We start from the raw sequence: 22456 nt of genomic DNA on the forward strand, positions 1-22456 counted from the left end.
TGAAAATTGGTGGAAAAAGACTTACATTTGTGTATTTTGTACAGTTTAGGAGGAAGTGCATCTCTGTCTCAACCTCTTATGTCTTACAGTGACCACATATTCGTTCTTAGCCATGAGTTTTTGTAATCATGAGTTTTTGATTGTGACTGATACACTGTGGCTGGTTTGCAGCACTCGTCTGAGCATGGTGCAGGTTGGTTTGGGTTACATAATTTGTAAGCTTCAGTACCTGCTGACTGAGGGGATGCTTTTCAGGGTTCAGTTTGGGATTATAAGGCTTTAGATTGTAGTGTGTGATTGGGACTTGATTTAAGGTGCATCCAGAATTTTAGAGCTCTTTTTTGTATATTTATAACCAATGGAAACTGGCCTAATTCTGCCCTACATGCATTATTAGGTGTTTTAAGCCCCTGGTTCCAGATGTCAGAAATGAATTCAGCACAGCCTTCTGCAGCTCAGTAATGCTGTGGTTTAGCAGCTCATTTCTGATGCTGTCAGGACCACAAGCTTTTTTATTGTGGTGCTGTTCTGCTCAAGTTATTCCACACATCCCAGAACTGATTTTGATTGATTGATTTTTGATTGTTTCGATTAGTTGTTTATCAACATAGTTTTGTTTCTTTATTTTCAGTATGTATTGTTTAAGATTTTCATAATACTTGAGGTAAATCTTGCTTATGCTGCTGCTGTTTATGTTTTTGGTTTGATAATTGTCTCAATTGTTTTATGATATTTTTGCATTCTAAATCAAACCATTTTTCAGTACGTTTTTGTTTCACATTTTGTCTTGTTTTTTGAAGGCTGGTATCAATTGCTGCTTTGTGGAATATATAATTAATGTCATTAACTGCTAGATTCATTCCTTCATTGGAATGCTAGATTAATGTGTATTATTCAAAATGTTGATAGTGTTAGTTAACTCATTTGAACTGATTGCTTTATATATATTTATCTTTGCTGTCTGGAGCCCATCTGTACGGTTGGTTGGGATTGTACAGCTTACTGGGCTGTTTTTCAGTTTTTTTTTCACGTGTACAGTTTTTTTTTTAGGAACAAATTTATTTCATTGTGATCTGAGAAGGGAGTTTGCTGCCTGATGGTAAATGCACTGATAGAGGAGGAGTCAATGTCAGTGATTGCATAATCAACTACACTACTCATAAGGGCTAAAGTATATGTGAACTGCCCTAAGGAGTCCACTAAACACAGACCTGCTCAAACACATGGTTATTTTCTTTCAAATCTATGTAGTCATTTTCTATGCCTGTGTGGGCCTTAAAGTCTCCAAAGATCATCACAGTTCCCTGGGCCGGGAAATTGACAATTTCTTTGTGAAGGGTTTGAAGAACTTGCTGAAGTAGGGAGACTCTGATGGAGGAGTATATGCTGCACACCAATATATGTTTTTGTCACAGATTCCAATAATTTTACTTATTTTTAACCATGTGTGTTGTTCCTTGTTAGACATTTGTGATGTGCTAAATGAGATCCCCAGGAGGACCAGCAGAATGGTGTGGTCTTGGTGCAGCTTGGGGTGTGTGGCTGCATTTTATGGCGTCCCCTGTGGGCAGATATGTAAGGCAGGGCTATTAGGTTGCGTCCCAGGGCTGGAACTTTTAACGTTTTGGCAAAAATTTTACCTCCCTGGTTTAAATGGAGTTCATTATAGAGATGCCAGGAGCGGATGGTAGAGTGGTGTGCCGGGTGCACATCTGGCTCAATATTTGAGTTTATCTCCTGGAGGATATGGGGAGGTATATCTGTTCTGGGCAGCTCTGGCAGTTCTGTGGTGCATGCTGCACAGGTCATTGGTGCTGTCACAACAAATTTGATCCGGGCTACAAAAATGATCCAGGTGATGTAATGACATTCTAAACAGCTGTTATAGCCATTGTGAAGTACTTAAAGTTTTGTTACTGTGTCCGTTGCTATGCTGACGCTGCCAGCTTGATACATTCTGTGGCAACAAATATTCTAAGACAACTCAGCAGAGGTGGAAGAAGTACACAAATCCCTTACTTAAGTAAAATTACAAATACCCACGTAAAAAACTACTCTGGTAAAAGCTAAAGTACCATTTTGAAATTCATACTTAAGTAAAAGTTTAAAAGTACATGCTTTTAAATGTACTTAAAGTACAAAAGTAAAAGTAATCACCCCAGATGAGGCATTTCAAATATAGACACTTTTCGGCAGGGAATATAGGTGTTTACTGTCACTGAATCTGATTAAACCCTTCAAAAACAGGAGCTTAAACTGCACATAAGCAATAACAAGGTTTTCCTGCACATACAGCTCTGACACCTGCTACAGTACTGCATGTTGGTCTGCTGTACTTGAAAGGTTTATTTTTCAATAAATAAAAGGAAAATTACAGGTTAAGTCATAGTAGCCTTTATTTTCAGACAACACATACACACAAGGTGTTCATGCTCCATTCTTCCTGTGACTTTACAGGGATCGTTGTTCCAAATTCCCCTTTCTAACGTGACCCCCAGAATACCTTATTTAGTTTCAACAGAAGCTGGTTCTCAAAGTTCTTTACATCTAGTCTTGCTCTTTTGGGACTAAATTTTAGTCCTGCCGTGCTGAAAAGTCTCTTGCACGCTGTTGAGGCGGGTAGAGGTGTGTTAAGCCTCAGACACAACTTGCACACTGCTGGGAAAGACATCCATTGTCCTGCTTCATGGTGGAGAAGAAGCCTTCCTCCTCTGAGGTGGCAGAGTCGTCACCTGCATGCACAATTGGCTGCCGCTCCAAATGGCTCTTGATGTACTCCAGGCCTACAACATGAGATGAAAAAAAACATTTTCAGTAAAGATTTTGAGAAGAGATTATATTTTCTCCTTTAAGACCCAATATTTAATTCAAATGTAAACTAAATGATATGGGAAACTGGGACCCTGTGTGTAAGGCGGGATTATGTTTTGGTGTGCAAAAGAATATATGTATAGAAACCAAATGGCTTATCTTACCCCTGCAAGTAGGTTAATATTGCTCACTTTATCATAGCAATTGCAGATTCTGCCTTTACTGTGATTAATGAGTCTTAAATGCTTCTTAAACACTTTACACACACTTTACACACAGTTTATTCATACAAATTGGCTAGGTAAATAAAGAATATAGCTAAAGTAAGCTAATGTAAAGTTACTCACCACAATGTGTTTTTTGAGCTTTGAAGGGAAATTCTTGAAAGCCATAAGTTTGTTGGGTTTGGGTTTGCACAGTCTACACCGCATTCGCCAAGAGTTGTTTTTTGACCTTACAATTTCAAATAATTCTCTTAAGTAGGGCCATGGATGGGGAAACATTCACTTCAGAAACATCATCGTTTGGGTCATATCATTTTCCATTTTCTCGTCTTCTTCTGTCTTGTTGTTCAGTGGTCTTTCTTCAAATCTTACCGCTATGGAACATTGTGACAGTAATTTGACCTCTCCCAGCTGCAACTTCTATGCGCTTGATGTCAAGCAACCAATCAGGGTGCCTTCAAAGCATGCGCTGAGGGTTGTGATAATGATTTTTTTTTTCAAGATCTCAATTCACAAGTAACGAGACTGTTTTGAAAAAGTAGTGAAGTGGAAAGTATAGATTTTTGATTTGAAATGTAGTGGAATGAAAGTCAAAAGTATTGTATGAAAGAAATACTTGAGTAAAGTACAGATACGTCAAAATTGTACTTAAGTACGGTAACAAAGCATTTGTACTTTGTTATGTTCCACCTCTGCAACTCAGCAATACTCCACTATTGTTTTTCAATGGAACATACCACATATTTAATTTGGCAGGTAAAGTATTCCAAATAAAAATGTGTATTTAACACATAAGGACTTTGCACTCACTTACTGCAGGTGGTTCTCTGACCAGAAACATTTTTGTTAAGTAATTTTCGGAGGGCTTTTCTTCTACTTCAGTGAATTCTCTTAACGTAATATCTATTTGAGTACATTTTATTAACATAACAATACTTCTACATCTACTACTCCTAAATCTAGGCATGTGGAAGGTGATAGACAAATGGAGAAATAGGACATGTGAGTTGGTGCCTGGAGGTGGAGTTGCATAACCAAGTAGTGGGCATAAATTAATGTTAAGGATCATCACAATTTCTTTCAGAAGCTCTATTGTCCATGGTAAAAGATGTAAAACAGCACTCCGACTACTGTTATCTCAATTGCACCTTTGATATCGCCACTGTTATCTAAATATTATTTAAGGTAGATTGCGATAGAAAGGGTAGACCTATCGGTAAATAGTCAGTGGTCCCATCTCTGTTATTTCACCATATGAATCTGCATAATAAAATTAACCTAACACAGGCTTACATTTTCTGAACCTCGGTGATATAGTGGTGTAAGCTATTTAACAATTAGTTAGCTGCTCCGCTAGCCAGCATTACGCACTTATATGCTGATATGCACTTATAGCTAGCCACCGTGATAGCATTTTCAGTAATATGGGAGCATGCAGTTGGAATCCTCTATGGAAAGCAACCTCACAGCGATATTATTTATAATCAGTAGACAGTGTTGTGCTTCACTTCGGGGTGCTTATTCCGCTCTTACAGCTAGGTTCCTGCCAAAACCACTGCAAAGAGGGCGTCATTGACATTTCCTTCTGACGTCTATGACGGCAATTGTGACCACAGCATCTATTTTGCCTTATCCATTTACAATTCATATCCATGGAGATAGCCAAGTACTTTCAAGTTAGATGACGTGTAGCCGTTTACTAATACGATTGCATTTCAGGCTGGAAAATAACCCATTAAACCTGAGAAACCAGAGAGTTGTCTTAAGAATCTTTATCGCCACAGAATGTATCAAGCTGGCAGTGTCGGCATAGCAACGTACGCTGTAACGAAAATTTAAGTACGTCACAATGGCTATAACAGCTGTTTTAGAATGTCATTACGTAACCTGGATCATTTTTGCAACCTGGATCAAATTTGTTGCGACAGTGCCAGTGTGCAGGAAGCATGAAAGGTTTCCCAGTTTGTCTCTCTTCAACAGCTCCATGGCCCTTCCTGTGTTGCTGCAGAGGATTTCCTCGACCTCTTGACCTGGGAACAGCCTCTTTGCTTCTAGGACTTTTCTGTTTGAGTCCATGAGCAAGACTACTTGTGTCTGGTTCTTCTCAGCCTTGTTGCTGGAAGGAGGTTGTGTGGGGTGGTTCAGAGGAAGCCTGGTTCTCTGGGTGGGGGTGTGTGTTGGGAACAGCAGGGCTGCCTGTCAAGTGTATGTGACTCTCCTCTGTGGTAGTGTCTGAGTGCTCAAGTTGGGCGGATAGAGGCTGTGTGCCAGGCCTGAGTTTTTGGGGGAGAGCAGTGTGTATCTGTGTCTGTGGAGCAGGTGTGCATTGGGCAGGGGGGTGCAGCGTGTTCCCAGAGCTGATCCCTCTGGCCTTGCAGCTGTCTAGAGAAGGCCCTCTCCCTCAGCAATGCATCTTTCTTTATTTTGGCTAGATGAGATCTCTGGGCCTAGTTGTCTTGCTGCAGCTCAGTCATCTCTCCTCTCAGCTCCTTAATGGCAAAGAGACTTTCACTCCTCTTCTGGGTGACATCATTTCTCAGGAGCTGAATGGAGCTGGTTTCAGACAGCCTGCACAGGGTGTGCTCTCTGAATTCAAAAATTCCAGTTCCTGCAGGGCCAGGCTCTCTGACGTGTTTAAAGTGAGGACTGAGTGTGGTGGAGGGTAAGGGACTGGCAGACTGGCTGTGGGGTTGGAGAGCTAGCTCTGTGTCTGATTCTTCACTGTCAGTTGCAGCAGCCTTCTCATTCTCTACCTCACTTTTCAGCGATACACTCTCAGAAAAAAAGGTACCATTCAATACCTAGAACGGTGCAATCGCTTGTCACTGTGGCGGTACCCCTTGAAGGTACAGAACTGTACCTTTACCAGAAAAAGGTACCATTCAGTACCTAGAAAGGTACAATCGCTTGCCACTAGTACCTTTAGAGCAGGGGTGTCAAACTCATTTTTACCGAGGGCCACATCAGCATAATGGTTGCCCTCAAAGGGCCAGATGTAACTGTAAGACAGTATAAATGTAACTAAATGTCACCAAATATAATGTAAAATAAATGTAACTACTCCGTAATATATTGTTAAATAACTTTCTGTATTTATTACTTAAAGTTACAAATATTACATATGCATTTGCATAGATGTAAAAAAAAAGTGTTTGCTTGTTGCTCTGTTACTATAACATAAATCCTTTTAATTTGTCAGGTTAAGAAACCCACATTACTCTTTATCAATGATCAAACTATTCAAAGAAAAATATTAAAACACAAGTTAAGACATTAACTTTCTTCAAAAAAATTGTCACAGTCGAGAGGGTCAGAATAACGTACAACCAACTATAGTGAGCTGCTAAGAACATGTGTGACAGATGTAGCATTTTACAAAAACAAATGGCTGCACACAGCCTTGCAGGAGTAAACATTTGTCTGCATAAACCTGTAAACAACAAATACATTACTACACAAAAAGCAGTATATGTAATAAACTCAAAATAATAAAATAGGGTTGTCTCAGTTCACAACTATGAGTTGAAAATGATGAGGATATGCTGCCTGTCCTTGAACACATCCCCTCCACCATCCTCATCCATTGATCATGTTCTGAAAACAACAAACACAAAACAAAATGCAAGAACAATCACTAAATTGCACTCAGTTTAACTATTCTTATTTTTGGTTGAAATACATTTTATCATATTTTAATTAGGTTTTTAAAAATACTTACCTATGTGTTTTCTGGCCAGATGTCTGACACCGTTTTCCTTTGGCCAGTGTGTCAATGTCTGGTTTTAGCTCTTGTGCTGTGGCAATCCGTAAAACAGCGTGGAGGTTGTCATCAGTGATGCGTGATCTGTGCTTAGTTTTGTTTAGATTCATTATTGAAAACATCTGTTCGCACAGATAGGTGCTCCCAAACATAGACAGAACACGGGCAGCATGAAGTCGAAGCTGTGGCATCACACCAGGGGGCAGTAGACGGTAAAAGTCCTCGATTGCAGCATCCTGGAACTTTGCTCTCAGGCCACTGTCGCTTTGAAGCTCGATTAACTCCAGCTGAAGGTGATGGGGTGCACTGCTGACGTCGGTGGTGAAAGGACTGGCAAAGATGGCAAAGCCCGAGTGCTGTGCTTTGAAGTCGGAGAAGCGCCGATCAAACTCATTCATTAACCGGCTCAGTTTGGTAGCCAACCGGGCACATGAAAAAGCATCGGGAACTGAGGCTGAGATGCTCTGACAAACAGAAAAGTGGGCAAGATTGTCCTGTTCCACTTGGCACTTCCATAGGTCAAGTTTACGCTGGAAACATGTGATCATGTCGGACATCTGCGTGATGACTTGTTTGCGTCCCTGCAGCTTCTGATTCAGTTGGGCGAGATGCTCAGTTATGTCACATAACATAGCAAAATCACACAGCCAGTTTGGATCTGACAGTTCGGACAAGGGTTTTCCTTTACTCTGCATGAAAAGAGCAATATCTTCCCTAAGCTCAAAAAATCGTTTGAGGATTTTGCTCCTACTCAGCCACCTCACTTCTGTATGGTACGGCACATCTCTGTACTCCGAGCCCATCTCCTGCAAGAACAGCTGGAACTGGCGGTGATCCAGGCCACGCGCCCGAATGAAGTTCACTGTTTTCATGACCGTGGTCATTATATCATCCATCCCCAGCACCTTTCCACACAAAGCTTCTTGATGGATAATGCAATGATACGTTATCAGAGGCGTGTGACAGTTACTTTTTTGCATTTTCTCCTTCATTAGTCCAACCAAGCCCGCTTTTCCTCCACACATTGCAGGTGCACCATCTGTAGTTAATCCCACCAACTTTTCCCAGGGCAATCCAGTTTTACTTACGGACTTCTCCACCGCATCATAAATGTCCCGTCCCGTTGTGGTCCCATGCATGGCAGCTACATCCAAGAGCTCCTCGGTGACAGAGAGGTCCGACTTCACGCCTCTAATAAAAATGGATAGCTGTGCCGTATCCGTGTTGTCTGTGCTTTCATCAACAGCTAATGAAAAAGCTGTGTAACTGCGTGACTCTTCGGCCAGCTGTGTTGACAGGTTTGCTGCTAGCTCCTTGACTCGGTCCGCGATGGTGTTTCTTGACAAACTGACATTTTAAAAGTCTGTATCTGGTCGGGGCACACCTGCTCACACACCTTCAGCATGCACTGCTTCAAAAACGCACCCTCTGAAAAAAACTTTGAAGCACGGGCGATTTCTTCAGCCACCATAAAGCTAGCTTTCACTGCTGCATCGTTTTTGGTTGTGGCTTTGGTGAACACATTCTGCTGCGATCGCAGTTTGCCTTTTAGTTCTTTGACAATTTGTTGTTTTTCTTGAAGGCTAACTTTGGCATACTTGGCTCCGTGTTTGGTGTCAAAGTGGCGACGTTGATTGTACTCTTTGATGACCGACACCGCCTCATAACACAAAAGACATACCGGTTTTTCTCCTTGAAGCACAAACATGTATTCGCCTTCCCATCTTTCTTGAAACTGCCATCCATCTGCAGCAATCTTTCTCTTCCTGGACATTTCGGGATCATTTGTGGATATTCTCAATTTCACTTGTAGCATTAATTAAACACTGGATACACCTGCGATCTAGTTGGGGGATGCCATCACTTCGCGGGTAACAATCACCATGCATTGTGGGAAATGTAGTTTATGGTCAATGCACGCTTTAAAGCAGCATAGACCTATTTTAAGACAGATTTTAAGACCAATTAAGCACTCGCGGGCCACATAAAATGCCGCGGGCCTTGAGTTTGACACATGTGCTTTAGAGGTACCGTTTTGTACTTGTACAGAATTTGTACCCTTATGTACCTTTATTTCTAAGAGTGTACAAATGTTTCTTCAAAGGAGTGGAAGCTGGCTTCACTCCCTTGGATCAGTACAATATACCATTGTTATATATATATATATTAATAGTCATAATGGGGCTGTCGTGGTTTGGCTACCATGACAGATTCCTCTTCATTTAATGAAGGGATATGTCTTACACAAGACTGCCTTCCACACATGGTTTTGGTTTTGATATGTCTCTCTTTAAGTGTGGTCATGTCTGTGTACAAGCACTCATGATTGTTACTTAGTGGAGTGAGTTTATAATTCTTTTTTGCTTGAACACCCTTGAGCTCTGCAGGGTAAATAATCTCCATGGCAACCATTCAAATGAAACAATTTTTCCTTGTAGTCAAACCAACTGTCACTTTTCAACTGGAATCTTAAATGTCAATTACTGTAAATTGTCATTTTGATCAACAATTTTGATTAAAACGTATTATTATTTATAAAGGCTGCACTAAAATTAGCTTTCATGTAAATGTGCTTTTTTCTCATTTTCATATAGTACTATTCTTAGCAGGAGCACATAGTTGGAGCTGGATCTCTCTCCCACTCTCTCTCCCTCACTCCCTACTTTCTCTCTTCCTCTCTGTGTATCTCGATTATATTATTATTATTATTATTAGGGATCATGTGTATGATTGTATTGTATTGTACAGATTTCCTTTGCCATAGTCATTATGAACCTTTAATAGCTTATTAAAAAAAGCTAACAAAATGTGACATGTCTACGGAGGACTTTAACAATAACCCTGACGCAAGACATGCCTTAACTTGGCCCTCATATTTGCACTATCACAGTGTTTCTTTCTTTTAGTTTGCTTTGTTTTTTAAGCTTTATTAAAAAAAGTAAACAAATCTGTTACTTGTAGGTGTCTTTGATGTCAGATTGATTTTCTGGTCAATTTTATCATTTCAATATGCAACCTTCAGTACGCTTCACGACAGTGTGAACGTGCCATGAGGCAATACCATTTTTGCAGTATTAATACTACATCCCCCTCCTAAATATTTTAACTCTTACATCCATCTATCAAATTTATTATAGCGCTTGAGCCAAGTCAGTGTCACGGTGGCAACAGGGAAACCAAAGTAGCTGAGACGTTCTTTTCCTCAGCTCCAATCTGGGAGATCTCTTGGCATAGCCAGGCCAGCTGCTTCAGAGTCTCCATCTAGTTGGACGTGCCAGGTACACCTCCGAAGGGAGTCGCCCAGGGGGCATCATTACCAGATTTCCAAACCACCTCAACTGGCTCCTCTCATTGTGAAGGCGCAATGTCTCTATTCTGAGGTCCTCTTGAATCGCAGAGCTCCTCATCCTACCACAGAGAGTAAGCTCTACCACCCAGCAGAGAAACCATTTCTGCCACTTGTGCTTGCAATCTCAAACTTTCAGTCACTACCTAAAGCTTGTGACCACAGGTCAAAAAACAAAAAATGATCTATAAATTGAGTTCAGATACCTCTTCACTACCACAGTCCGATTCAATGTTTGCATTACTGCAGCCACTACAGTACAAATCTCTTTTACTTTCACTTGTAATAAGACCCCACATAGTATCTGAATGTTTCTACTTGGGACAGTTGCTCTCCCCCCTCATCTGAAGGGGACAAGTAATCTTTTTTTCTGGGGGACCATGGCCTCAGGCTTGGAGGTGCTGGTCCCCATCCCAACAGCATCACACTCAAATTCAAGCCATTGTAAAGCGCATCGGAGGCCACAGTGCAACGAGGCTAAAAGGAGGACATCATCTGCGAACAAAAGAGATGCCACACACTTACATCCCCAAATCAGACATACTCTAGACCTCAACTGCATCTTGATATCATGATATCAAGACCATGAACAGGAACATGGACAAGGTGCACCCTTGTCAGAGCCCGACACCCACCCTGAATGAGTTTGACCTGCAGTAATACTAAGGATGCAAACACAGCTCTGGCTCCAAAGGTACAGAAATTGACTGGCTCATAGACGTGACCCCAGGAAACCCATATTCTTACAGTACCTCTCACAAGATTCCGCAGGGAACATGGTTATAAGCCTTCTCAAATCTGAAAAAAATATGTTGGCCGGGGCTCATTTCTATGATGCTACGATGTGTGAGTTGAGATCTGTGTGAGGCGATAAATTTATCTTGCTCTTTTTGTATTTCACGTAGAAATCACAACTGCAAGCCACAAATGCATGTCCAAGCACATTCATGTAGGCAATAAGCAAACATTCTCATTCTGCCTCAATTTGGTTTTGTGTTTGTGTGCAACATTATCTGCTCTATGTAGGTTGGCCTAGGTGTCAGGAGCCAGGGTTGCAAGGGGTATCTGGGGAGTGGAAAAAGGTCTGATAAGGTACAATACCCATGTAACAGTTAACCATAGCCATGAACACTTTAAGTCCAGTTCAGACAGTAAGCATAGGCTATGTCAGAAAGTTATGGTAAGTCAAACTGGGTGGTATGACAACAAGCTACCACATCAAGATAACAATACAAGTGCCATTACAAGTGCTGGGTGATACCTGGGTACCTTCTAAAATAGCTGTGCGTAATACGACACATGCTGTTTATGGCATTTTTAGTACAGTCTGGCTTGACTGACAATTCCTTTATTCAGTAGGTGACAGTATGAGTTTTCTAACGATGTATAACATGTCTAATTTTTCTTTTGGAATAGCGTTTTATAGGTCAGCGTAACCAAAAGTTTTCTCATCATCGCATTCACTTACCACTCTGTGGTAGCAGTAAAAGACACTGCACCTGATGAAACATTATCAACGATTTTTCGTAATTTCTTGGAAAATAATATTATTATTGAGGAGTTCTGAGCAGTGCTAAACCATATGTTTGCTGATAGACCTAGCTGACATTGTTTTCTGGAGTAAGACAGAAGTGGAGAGAACTGTATCACTGAATTACTGTCTCTGTCTCTATCTTCTGAACACAAATAACATTTCATCATCGCTATGTAAGTATTACAGCTCAAAACATTTCAGTTATATACGTTATGTTTGAAATTGAGTGTCTTTAAATAGGTTAGTGGTATTTTATAATGAGGATATTTCACACTGTAATGTAAACATTCATTGGTAGTTTAGTAGTTTTTATGATACATGCAACAGTGATGACGTGAGAGTTTGAACATGCCAAAACGTGGTGGACAGTTGAAAATTGTTTTCATGTCGTCCCATCCCCATACAAGAAAACATTACATACTGTAAAGTACAGAAATACATACAAGAGTTAATTATTACACATTTAGGCACTTGAAAATGATGAACAGTGGGTTTCTTGTGTCAAAACAGTTGATTTGCAGTGAAATATGTGAATATGTTGTGATTTACAGAAATGCATTATTTATACATTCTGGATAGATTGGGAGACGCTGGGTACGCTGCTTAGTTTTTGCTTCATAGATCTTTAGTAGTTCTACATATCCAACCTTAGATTTTATGAACTTGTGGTCAAGGAATTTTTAATCCAGGACATGTACAGTTTAACCTGCTATATATATATGCAATCTCTCAGTATTTTATTGCAAACTAAAAAAGGGCAAATTCATTTTTTTAAATAAACTAATCTAAGTTAATATTGTAAATGGTACAAATGTCTTGCTTCATTTAAGCCATTTTTCAAGTCTCTGGGTGGTTTTCACATCTGGAGTTATAAAGCTTTAAATAGGGTACCCCCTAAATGGGCAAGAATTGGCCAGATTTGCCATGTGCGCTAAGGGCTTAAAGTATGGTTTCAGGAAATACATTAAATATACTTAAAATGGCCCAGTTAAATTTTCTAAAGTACTTTAAATAATTAAATTGATGTACATAAGTATGCTTAAAAAATAAATATGGACAACTTTTTTGTAAGGGAACACCCAAAACGTTCCTGTTCATGTTTAACCAAAGATCTCTGTCAAGAAGGTTGCATAAACGTAATGTCTCATGCTATGGAAATCTACAGTAGTTCCATAACATTTGGGACGAAGACATATTTTTTCTTGATTTGTCACTGTATTCCACTTTCAGATTTGTAATCCAATAATTCACATGTGGCTGACGTGCACATTATCAACTTTTATGTAAGGGTGTTTTCATACACTTTGGCTTCACCATGTAGATATTACAGTACTTTTTATACATAGCCCCCCCCCCAATTTCAGTGTAGCATAATTTTTGGGAAATATGAATGTTATGTACATCAATGTAATTGTGTTTAGTGCTTTGTCATGTAACATTTGCATGTGATTATTGCTTGAAGTGTGTGACCCAAAGACATCACTAGGTGCTCCTGCTTGTTTTGGGGTATTGTTGCCTCAGGTTTTCTCTTCAGCATATAAAACGCATTGCTCAGTTAGATTCAGATTGGGTGAAGGACTTGGCTAGTCAAGATTTTTTCACATTTTAGTTTTGAAAAACTCCTTTGTTGCTCTAGCAATATGTTTAGGATCATTGGGCCTCATTCTTGAAACGTGTACGATCATATTTGATATTAAACTGTATGTTGAATATTTCCAAGAACATTTCAGCATTCATCAGTTTTTCTTATCTGTATTTGTTCATGGCTGTTTCTTTATGCTCATCACATGAACAGGGTTGCACCTAAAATTTACAAACAGGCATTCATCATCTCATACACCTGGGATATGCCCAAAAACAAAGGTCTGCACGTGTCATGAAACCCATATTAGATTTTCGTAGAAACATTTTTAAGAACAAAAGTAAGAATAACTGAAGAAAGATTTTGTGCATGAAGCCCATTCTCTTGCTGTAGATTGAAGCACCGTTCAATGACATTTGGTTAAACTTGAGTAGACAGTATGCTTTGATACACTTCAGAATTCATTCTGTTGCTGCTGTCAGCAGTTAGATCATCACTTTGGTCAAGTGGGCCAGTACCCATGGCAGCCATACATGCCCCAAACATAACACCCTGCCACCAAGTTTCACAGATGATGGGGGGTGCTTTGGACCTAGAGCAATTCCTTTTGGCTTACATACTTTGATTGTGCCATCACTTTGATACAAGTGATCTTGGCCTCATCTGTCCACAAGACTTTTTTCTAGAACTCTAGAAACTCTATGTATAAAAGGTGCTGTAATTTGCACTTGGTGAAACTGTATACACATATAAAATATATAAAATAAATAAAAAGCTTTAATAAAAGAGAATCTTCACTTTAGCCGCATATGAACTGTTTGATTACAAATCTCCAGTTGAGGTCCATTAAATCAGTTTTTCTAAAAACTGCCATGGCAATGTCTTGCTTTGCTCTGCTGCATTGACTCCAAAATGGCATGACTTACAAACATCTAACGTGAAATTATGTATTGTATTTCTTTATATAGTGATATTCCAGAAAATGAGTATGTCTCTAATGGTAGGGTGGTGGCAGTGTAGTACAATGGTCAGGGCACTGGGCTTGTACAGTTGAGGTCAAATGTTTACATACACCTAGGCTAAAGACATTCAAACTCAATTTTTCACAACTCCACACATTTCATGTTACCATACATTTCCTGTGTTAAGTCAATTAGGGTACCTACTTTATTTCCATAAGAGGTCATTTCAAAATAATAGCTAAGAGACAGATTTATTTCATCTTTTATGTACTATATCAGATTTTCAGTCGGTCAAATGTTTACATACACTTTGTTAGTATTTGGTGGCATTGACTTTTAATTGCTTGGTTTGAATCAAACGCTTGGTGTAGCCTTCCACAAGTTTCTCACAATACTTTGCCGGAATCTTTGCCCATTCCTCCAGACAGAACTGGTGTAACTCAGTCAGGTTTGTGGGCCTCCTTGCTCGGACACGCTTCTTCAGTTCAGTCCACTAATTATGTATGGTATTCAGATCAGGGCTTTATGATGGCCACTCCAATACTTTCACTTTGTTGTCTTTAATCCATTTTGTTACAACTTTGGAGGTATGCTTAGGATCATTGTTCTGCTGGAAGACCCAGTTGCGACCAAGTTTTAACTTTCTAGCTGATGTCTTAAGATGTTGCTTCAGTATTAGATAATCCTCCTTCCTCATGATGCCATCTATTTTCTGAGGTGCACCAGTCAATTTTCCAGCAAAACACCCCCCACAACATGATGCTGCCATGCCAATGCTTCACAGTTGGGATGTTCTTTGGATTAAAACCTCACCCTTTTTCCTCCATACATAGCGCTGATCTGCCCTGGGAGTTAATTTGTGCCTCTCTCCTAAAGGATGCAGTGTCTGTGTGGTTCCAAGATTCTTATATTTACATACAAATGTTTGTACAGATGCTCGTGTTACCTTCAGTTGTTTAGAAATTTGAGGAACCGGACTTGTGGAGGTCCACAATTTTTTTCTGTGGTCTTGGCTGTGTTGCTTGGACTTTCCCATAGCATAAAGGCCAAAAGCGCTGTAGCTCTAAACGTAGGCCCTTAAATACAGCCACAGGTGCCAATTTACTCCCAATTATGACAATTGGCCAAACAGAAGCTTTTTAAAAAGTAATCACATAAATTTCTGGAATCTTCCATACTGTTTAAAAAGACAGTCAACTTAGTGTATGTAAACTTTTGACCCACTGGAATTCTGATATAGTGAATTAAAGACAAAATAAATCTGTCTCTAATCTATTGCTTTAAAATTGCCTCTGACGTGAACAAAGTAAATGCCCTAATTGAATTGCCAAAAGAAATGTATGGTAACATTAAATGTTCAGAGTTATGAAAAACTGAATTTGAATACCTTTAGACTAGGTGCACGTAAACTTTTGGCCTCAAATGTAACTCGAGTGATATAGATTTGATTCCCAAGTGGGGCATTGCCACTGTACCAAGTCATGTACATAATCTGAACTGCTTCAGTGAACATCCAGCCATATTTAATTAATAGCAGGCAAAGATTTTTAACTGTGTATGTTGCTGTGGGTAAGATATCCTGGTAAATGCTTAAATGTAAATTTACTAAATACTTAAATGTTACCTAAAGAGCATTACATACTTTCCCTCTGCAGAGAGGGAAGTCTGTGGGAGTCTCGGCACCCACAAGCTGATCCGGTCCGAAGATCTTTCCGAAATGTGAAAAAAATCTGTTCCTCTACACCTCCCCACTCCTCCTGTTCTCTATCATTGTAGAGGAAAATATTTTTGGGTAGCATTCCAGAGGGGACATCCATCCCAGGAAGATCCCATTCCAAATCAATTTGTTTATTTGTATTCTGGCAGTAATACATTTTGGCAAGAAGAGGAGGCCAGGGCTTGTTAGCACAACAGTACCAGAAGCAGCTGTGAGGCAGGACTTTGGAGGTACTCTGCAAAAATTAGAACCCAGAGACATAAAACATACACAATTTACACCTATTCACACTTCTTTTCATTTGTTCTTAACTCTTAATAACATATTTTAGAAAGTATTACTAAACAGGTTCTGTTACTTGAATGAAATCACTATCTTAAGAACAAAAAATAAATAAAACAATAATTATTTAGGTTAAAGACAGGGTGCATTGAAATTAGATTCAAATTAAAATTCTGCCATCTATTATTGGACTTAATCCTATAATATTTCAATGTTGGTTTTACTGTACAGCATCACACACAAAGAACAGGACCAGGAAAGCTGGAAACATGAACTAGAATTGTCTATTATCAAGTACTTTCATCACTTCTCACTGCCTTCCACATAGCAATAATAAAAAGAATTGTCATGGCCAAGTGCTTTAGCAGCAGTGTTAAGTGCAGCTGGAACACAGTCTGCCAGCAGGACAGAACAGCTCAGCTCAGCCCAGGTGGGCTATGTACAGCCCTCTTTTCCTCAGCTCAAGAATGCTTTGCTGCTCACTGCTTCCCCAGGTTGGGTCCAGTTCAGTATGGATCTGCTACCTTAGGCCTGAAGGCCAAAAGCAGCTTTGTGGTATTCTCTGCATGCCATTTTTCTATCATTGTGTTTACCAGCCATCTTCATAGATTGGGTTCATGGCTTGTATACCATAAATTGCCAACCTTCCTCTCTGGCTGCTTACTATATGTAAATCATATGCAAATATTTAAAATCAGTTCAATGGAAAACAAATAAGATCTGTTTCAACAGGGCGGCTAGTGTTTACTGTACACAGCACGCTGTAAGGTCCAGTTTGTTTGGACTACAAATTGAATACAAATAAAAGGCAACCAATAATCCCCACAGTTTTTAGGATCTATCACCATTTATTACTTCACCAAATACAGTGAAATGGTATTATGATATACAATGAATCATTCTTAGAATGTAATGACAATTTTCTTGCTTTCTTTTCATAATTATTGAAAATGTGAAGGGACTCATGCAAAACTAACACTTTAAAAATAATAGTAAAAAATAACTCACAACTATAATGTTTTTTTAAAGAATCTGTCAAATAACCGTGTTATCTGAGGATGTTCTTGAATAGAATAAAAATTATAAAAACCTCAATTTCTAACTCCATAAAGAAAATCACAGTATATTTCTTTATAATAATTTAACATTGATTTGTACAAAATCCAAGACACATTCAAAAAGTCTCCTTTAACATCTTTCCAATCTCGATATTGAATGAGATGGATAAAACCGATCTTAGATACTTCATTATGCTCAATCTTTAGCTTAAATCTTCTCATAGATGACTCATATAACGTTAAACTAGCACATCATTTTGAATGACAAATATTTAGATATAAAAATACAAATATGAATCTGGTTAAAAAGAAGCGTGCCGACTGTGATTAAGAATGGTGGAAACACCCACGCTGGCACCAGAGCAAAAGTTCATGCTGATATGAAGAAGACCGTTACAATGTGTAAGACGACAAAACGTAAATAATCATCAAAATAATCACAATCAAAACTACTGATAATAAAATCTTCTCACGCATGTCTTGTTCATTATTGTTATTACCATTATTATTCTTAGTTGTTGTTGTTTGTTTGTATAACTATCCCTGTTAGCGTTGAACGAAATCTTGTATTCCGATTTTCGATGTGGAACTGACAAGCGCCCATCTTTAGGCTAAAGTTTTATTACAAAAGGGGGAATGTAATAGGCTACTTTTCGTCAACAGACAAAAAGTGAGAAATAAGTAGCCTATGTGTGTATGTGTAGGCCTATGTGTATAGGCCTTAAAAGTCTCGTCTTTCCGCCAGTTTTCCATTGTTACATACGGGCAGACTTTGTTGTAGACTGGACTTCAGCAGCTTCAGTCTGGTCAAAGCAATCAGCTAGCAGCAATCGGAATGCAGTCTGCCTTTGTACAGTTCTGAAATGGACAGCTCCTTTTACATTTTTATGTTACGGGTGTACCAGGGAAAGAATATGAATGGGTTTTGAGAAGCTACTGCACAGCTATAGCAGTTCTCTAAATTAGATTCAGTTTCCAGTTGTCTTCATGGTCGTTCTGATGGTGTTTGTTGTTTTATAGCGCTTTTTAGAAGATGGTGGTGAAATGGCGAATTCATCTGTTGCTATACGTCGACAGAGGTTGAAAGACGGAGCTGCACGAAATCAGCCATCTTCGACATCCGCCCGCGCACCAATTGTTTAAAACGAGCCTCGTTTGTAGAATTGCCAGCAATCACAAAATAAATCTCGGAACGTTTCCCTCTCGCTATTCCCTTCGTACCATCCCTTCTTTCTCTTTCTGCTCTTTGTTTCTCTTCTCCGCTTCATGCCATCTTCATTCCGTCTCACAACTCTCAAACGCATGCACAGCCGTCAAGTGCTTCAAACTGGTGATTAAAATGATAAATCTGGAAGGCATCGCTCACGTTTAAACGCCAGGGGACGATTTGTCCGTCATTCCCTTAAGAACCTCGTCTATCCGGTCGTCTTCGATGACCACTGCGGAGAAAATAATTAACAGGCTTTTTCATTCGTACACTCTAAGCGAACACGAACACTGTCACTGAACGACAGTAGGCTATGCAATTTCTTTCATATATTTTTGGGAGAAAATGTCGTAACACATCGATTGATGTATTCACTGTCGAGCACCTTACCGAGAACGGTACCATCTGGTCTTTAAAAAAACAAATGTGAATATAGTAAAAGGGTGCATAGGCTACGATAAAGGGAGATATCCCCAAATGGGCTGTTACATTGCATATTATAACACCTCGTTTCTCCTCGGTATCCTGCCCGCATTCGCGGCAGCCAGAGGCGGTAACTGTTGCTCTGTTGATTGAATAGGCTATACAGTAAACCATGCACAGCGATGTTGTCCCTGCATAAACTTGACACTTAAAATTGAAAAATATACATTTACTGGAAACTACTGAAAATCAAACCTAGGCACAGGGAGACTGAATAGTCAATGAACTTTTTTATTTTAAAAGCTTACAGTATCGTATCTGCCAGGCATTGTGTATTCGTCTAAGCGGCCAGTGTTGCTCCTTAAAGGCGCATTTTCACCAGTGCAGTCCTTCGGTATAATCAAAACACTGCACCCGCATTGCAGCGTTGCAATATGTGTTTGTACTTATAACATTATTTTGCAGGCTAGGCTATCTGCCTTCCAAGCTCCTTTATTAATGTATTCATTCAAAATTCGCTATGCAGGTTAAGGTTCGTGGAACTCAGGATTTGTATCCTAAACATCCAGTTCACAATCACTGCTGATTCAATAATTACCGACACATGCATGCGTGGAAATAACTGGCCAATGCAATTCCTCGCGCTTACCGTGCTTAGCTCTCCCGATCTGCCCAAGTTTAGGTGGTCTTTTTGCTTGCGATGCTCCAAAGAACGAATTTGTATCTTGCAGCCCGCAGCTGAAGGAAATTTGACCCACGTCACCGTCCCCTCCATACCCGCTCATTTTCCCCTCGCTGTACGGCAAGACCTCGGACATCACGGAGCTAAATGAGGCTGACTCGAAGCGCCAATTTGGGAAACAAATATCGTTGGCGATTATCAAGGAGACGCAGACACTGAAAGATAGCAGCACCTCCTTTTTGTGACGATCTCCGGCTGGATTTACTTTTCCCAGCTAGCCTCACAAGGCGCAGACTCAAAGCAGTGCGAGTGCCGTGATGTGTGTATTCGATGTAAAGAACAATAGGGGAGCGCTGTCTTCACTTTTCCCTTCGGAAAGGACTGCAGGGAAATGCTGGGGGATCCCAGGATCATAAAGGAAACCCAAGCAGAATAGTGAAGTCATCCATCCGGGTTCCGATGTTAGGGGTTTTGTGTGTGTGCGTGTGTGTGTGCGTGTGTAAAAAGGGTGACACCAACAGGAGAAAGGAAGAACTTTCCATAACGAATAAAAACAAGACTCATTCCACGTTCATACTGCGGAACTGGAATGACGCGTGTTTTTTTCTATTCTCATTTTCCGTCATCTAACGCCATACTGTGCTGGGAATATATATTTGCCAGTTAAACAATCCTTACCCTCCAGTCGGCCCTATGCTGGAGAACAATTTTGTGAATGATGAGAATTATTCCGTCCGTCCATTTAAGGAAGTAAGCAGCAAATTAAAAAGATAAGCCAGCACATGTATTTGTTTATCCATTTATTCTTTATGTTGACCAAAAAGAAACTCCAGAGATTAATTTTAAAACAAATAAATAAAAATGTTTAAATAAATGTAGGTACTAGGTCAGTCTGTGCCATCCAAATTGAAATGACTTTCTTTAAGCACATGCAGTGCATCTGATGCGCATCTGATGACATCTTCATTCTAGATCCTTGTGAAGACCCCCCCCCCCCCAGTATAAAAGTTATTAGGGACAGTAATCGCCCTCCCTCTTCCTGCACTCTCTTCCCACGCTCTCTCTTTGCCTCCGTACTGCATGGTCTCTTCCTGCCACTGTCCTTTGAGTTCCCACATACTGTGGAACTCCTATGGGCCTAACTCAAGTTCTCACAACTTTGTAGAACTCCAATTCCAAGGGGTTTGCAGAAGGCCTAAGAGCGCTGCAGTCACCGATTTATCAAACACACAGATAAAGTCGCTGTATGCAGCAACCAGGCTCTGCCGATTTGGCTCACCTGTGGCGACTAAAGGTGCTTATCCACCGTAGGGCCGAATGGTTACCGGGCCGCTCCGTGTCGTTCCGCGCTGCTGAGGACTCGTGGGAACGGTTACCGTTTCTTTTTCCATCTGTCGGGCTGCTAAAACCAGGACTAGGAAGCATCTAAGAAAAATTAGTGACGACAGCAAGTGATGCGGTGGATCAGCGACAACGTCCCGTTGTGTATGTAATAAATATGTGCCAGTTGTTGTCGTCACTCCCCATTCGTTTTGTTTTTGTTATGTTTTGTTGGCTGACAATATGGACGAGGATTCTGTGTATTTTGGACTGTATTCGGTTTTTCTTTTTAGCGTATCCTCCACTGATCACTACTGATCCTGTAGGAAAGGAGAGTGTTGGACATCAGCCCAGCACGTCAGTACCATTCAGTTTAATAACCTTCCTCTTTTGTGTGAATGCAGAAGTCTCCCTCTGGCGCGTGCTTGGCTCAGTTATACTCTTCACTCCACCAAGTGGCTTTGGACTTGGAGTACCACAGTAATTATCCACTACTCAAAGCACTCCAGGATGTACCACAGTACCCAGGGTCCTCTGGGTTTTGTATTGTAAACACCCAGGTGTTTCTGTTATGCCACATCGTTTGTAGTTAATGCATTTGTGTGATCAGGTGCTGTTGAGTTTTTTAAAGAGACATCTTGCTGGATTCTAGTGCAATGTAATCTATGCATTACTGCATAAATCCTTGTGGAGGGGTGGTGTGGTGAGAGCGCCATCTGCAGGCAGAGTGGGAGAAGTTTAGCTGGCCCTGCAGCCACAGGTGTTTGCGATTACAATTAATTGCTCATTGTTTATATGCTCTGCCTGCAGTGAGACCGGGGCGCTGGAATGAGAGATGCACATGGGAGCAACGCACGGTGAAAATTCCCCTTCCTTATCGTGTGTGTTTTGGTTTGGTTTGGTTTGGTTTGTTTTGTTTGTGTACATACGGACATGCATACTTGTAAACCAGCGCAATAAAACCTGTGTGCATCTGAGAACTGAGGATTGTGTGATTTGTGGGGAGAATGACTACAAAACGTATTACAATCATCTTGTATCATTAAAAAATTTTCATCGACACAAGAAAGACATCTTCACATCACACAAGTTTATTACATCAAAAATGGTATGAAACATTTTTAATCCACACAAGGGATGGACCTCATTGGGCCATTAGACCGAAGTGCATGCGAGAATCGCTTTGTGTTAGTTTTAATTGACTATGCAACGCGATACCCGGAAGCAGTGCCGCTGTGTAGCATGTCAGCGAAGAATGTTGCACAAGCATTGTTTCAAATAATCTCCCGGGTTGGGATCCCGAAAGAGATCCTAACCTAGCAAGGCACTTCGTTCATGTCACGCACATTATGCGAACTGTACAAATTATCGGGATTTTAATCAATCAGAACATCGGTCTATCATCCCCAAACTAACGGTTTGATAGAAAGATTTAATGACACCTTAAAAACAATGACTCATAAGTTTGTGCACAAAGATTGTCGTAATTGGGATGAGTGGCTGAACCCTTTATTGTTTGCAGTGCGTGAGGTTCCCCAGGCCTCCATG

General features: G+C 40.2%; 1 protein-coding gene and 1 pseudogene across 1 annotated transcript; both read right to left on the reverse strand.

Moving 5' to 3' along the window:
* Positions 1-6105: 6105 nt before the first annotated feature.
* Positions 6106-11572, reverse strand: LOC118224686 (annotated as a pseudogene).
* Positions 11573-17043: 5471 nt separating this feature from the next.
* Positions 17044-20065, reverse strand: LOC118224892 (calcium/calmodulin-dependent protein kinase II inhibitor 2-like). Its single transcript, XM_035412725.1, has 2 exons — positions 19556-20065; positions 17044-18715 (listed from the first exon to the last, which is right to left on the reverse strand). The coding sequence occupies exons 1-2, from the start codon at positions 19722-19724 to the stop codon at positions 18645-18647; spliced, it is 240 nt and encodes a 79-aa protein (XP_035268616.1). The 5' UTR covers positions 19725-20065; the 3' UTR covers positions 17044-18644.
* Between the last annotated feature and the right edge of the window lie 2391 nt (positions 20066-22456).

The sequence above is a fragment of the Anguilla anguilla genome, chromosome 4, assembly GCF_013347855.1.
Source record: "Anguilla anguilla isolate fAngAng1 chromosome 4, fAngAng1.pri, whole genome shotgun sequence".
Lineage (NCBI taxonomy): Eukaryota > Metazoa > Chordata > Actinopteri > Anguilliformes > Anguillidae > Anguilla > Anguilla anguilla.

What these genes read in the sequence shown, in the direction of transcription:
- LOC118224892 (XM_035412725.1), bottom strand. Translation starts at nt 19,724, where the DNA reads ATGTCCGAGGTCTTGCCGTACAGCGAGGGGAAAATGAGCGGGTATGGA. An exon ending in GATCGGGAGAGCTAAGCACG is followed by an intron (nt 18,716 to 19,555) that starts GTAAGCGCGAGG and finishes TTTTCTCCGCAG; the next exon opens with TGGTCATCGAAGACGACCGG.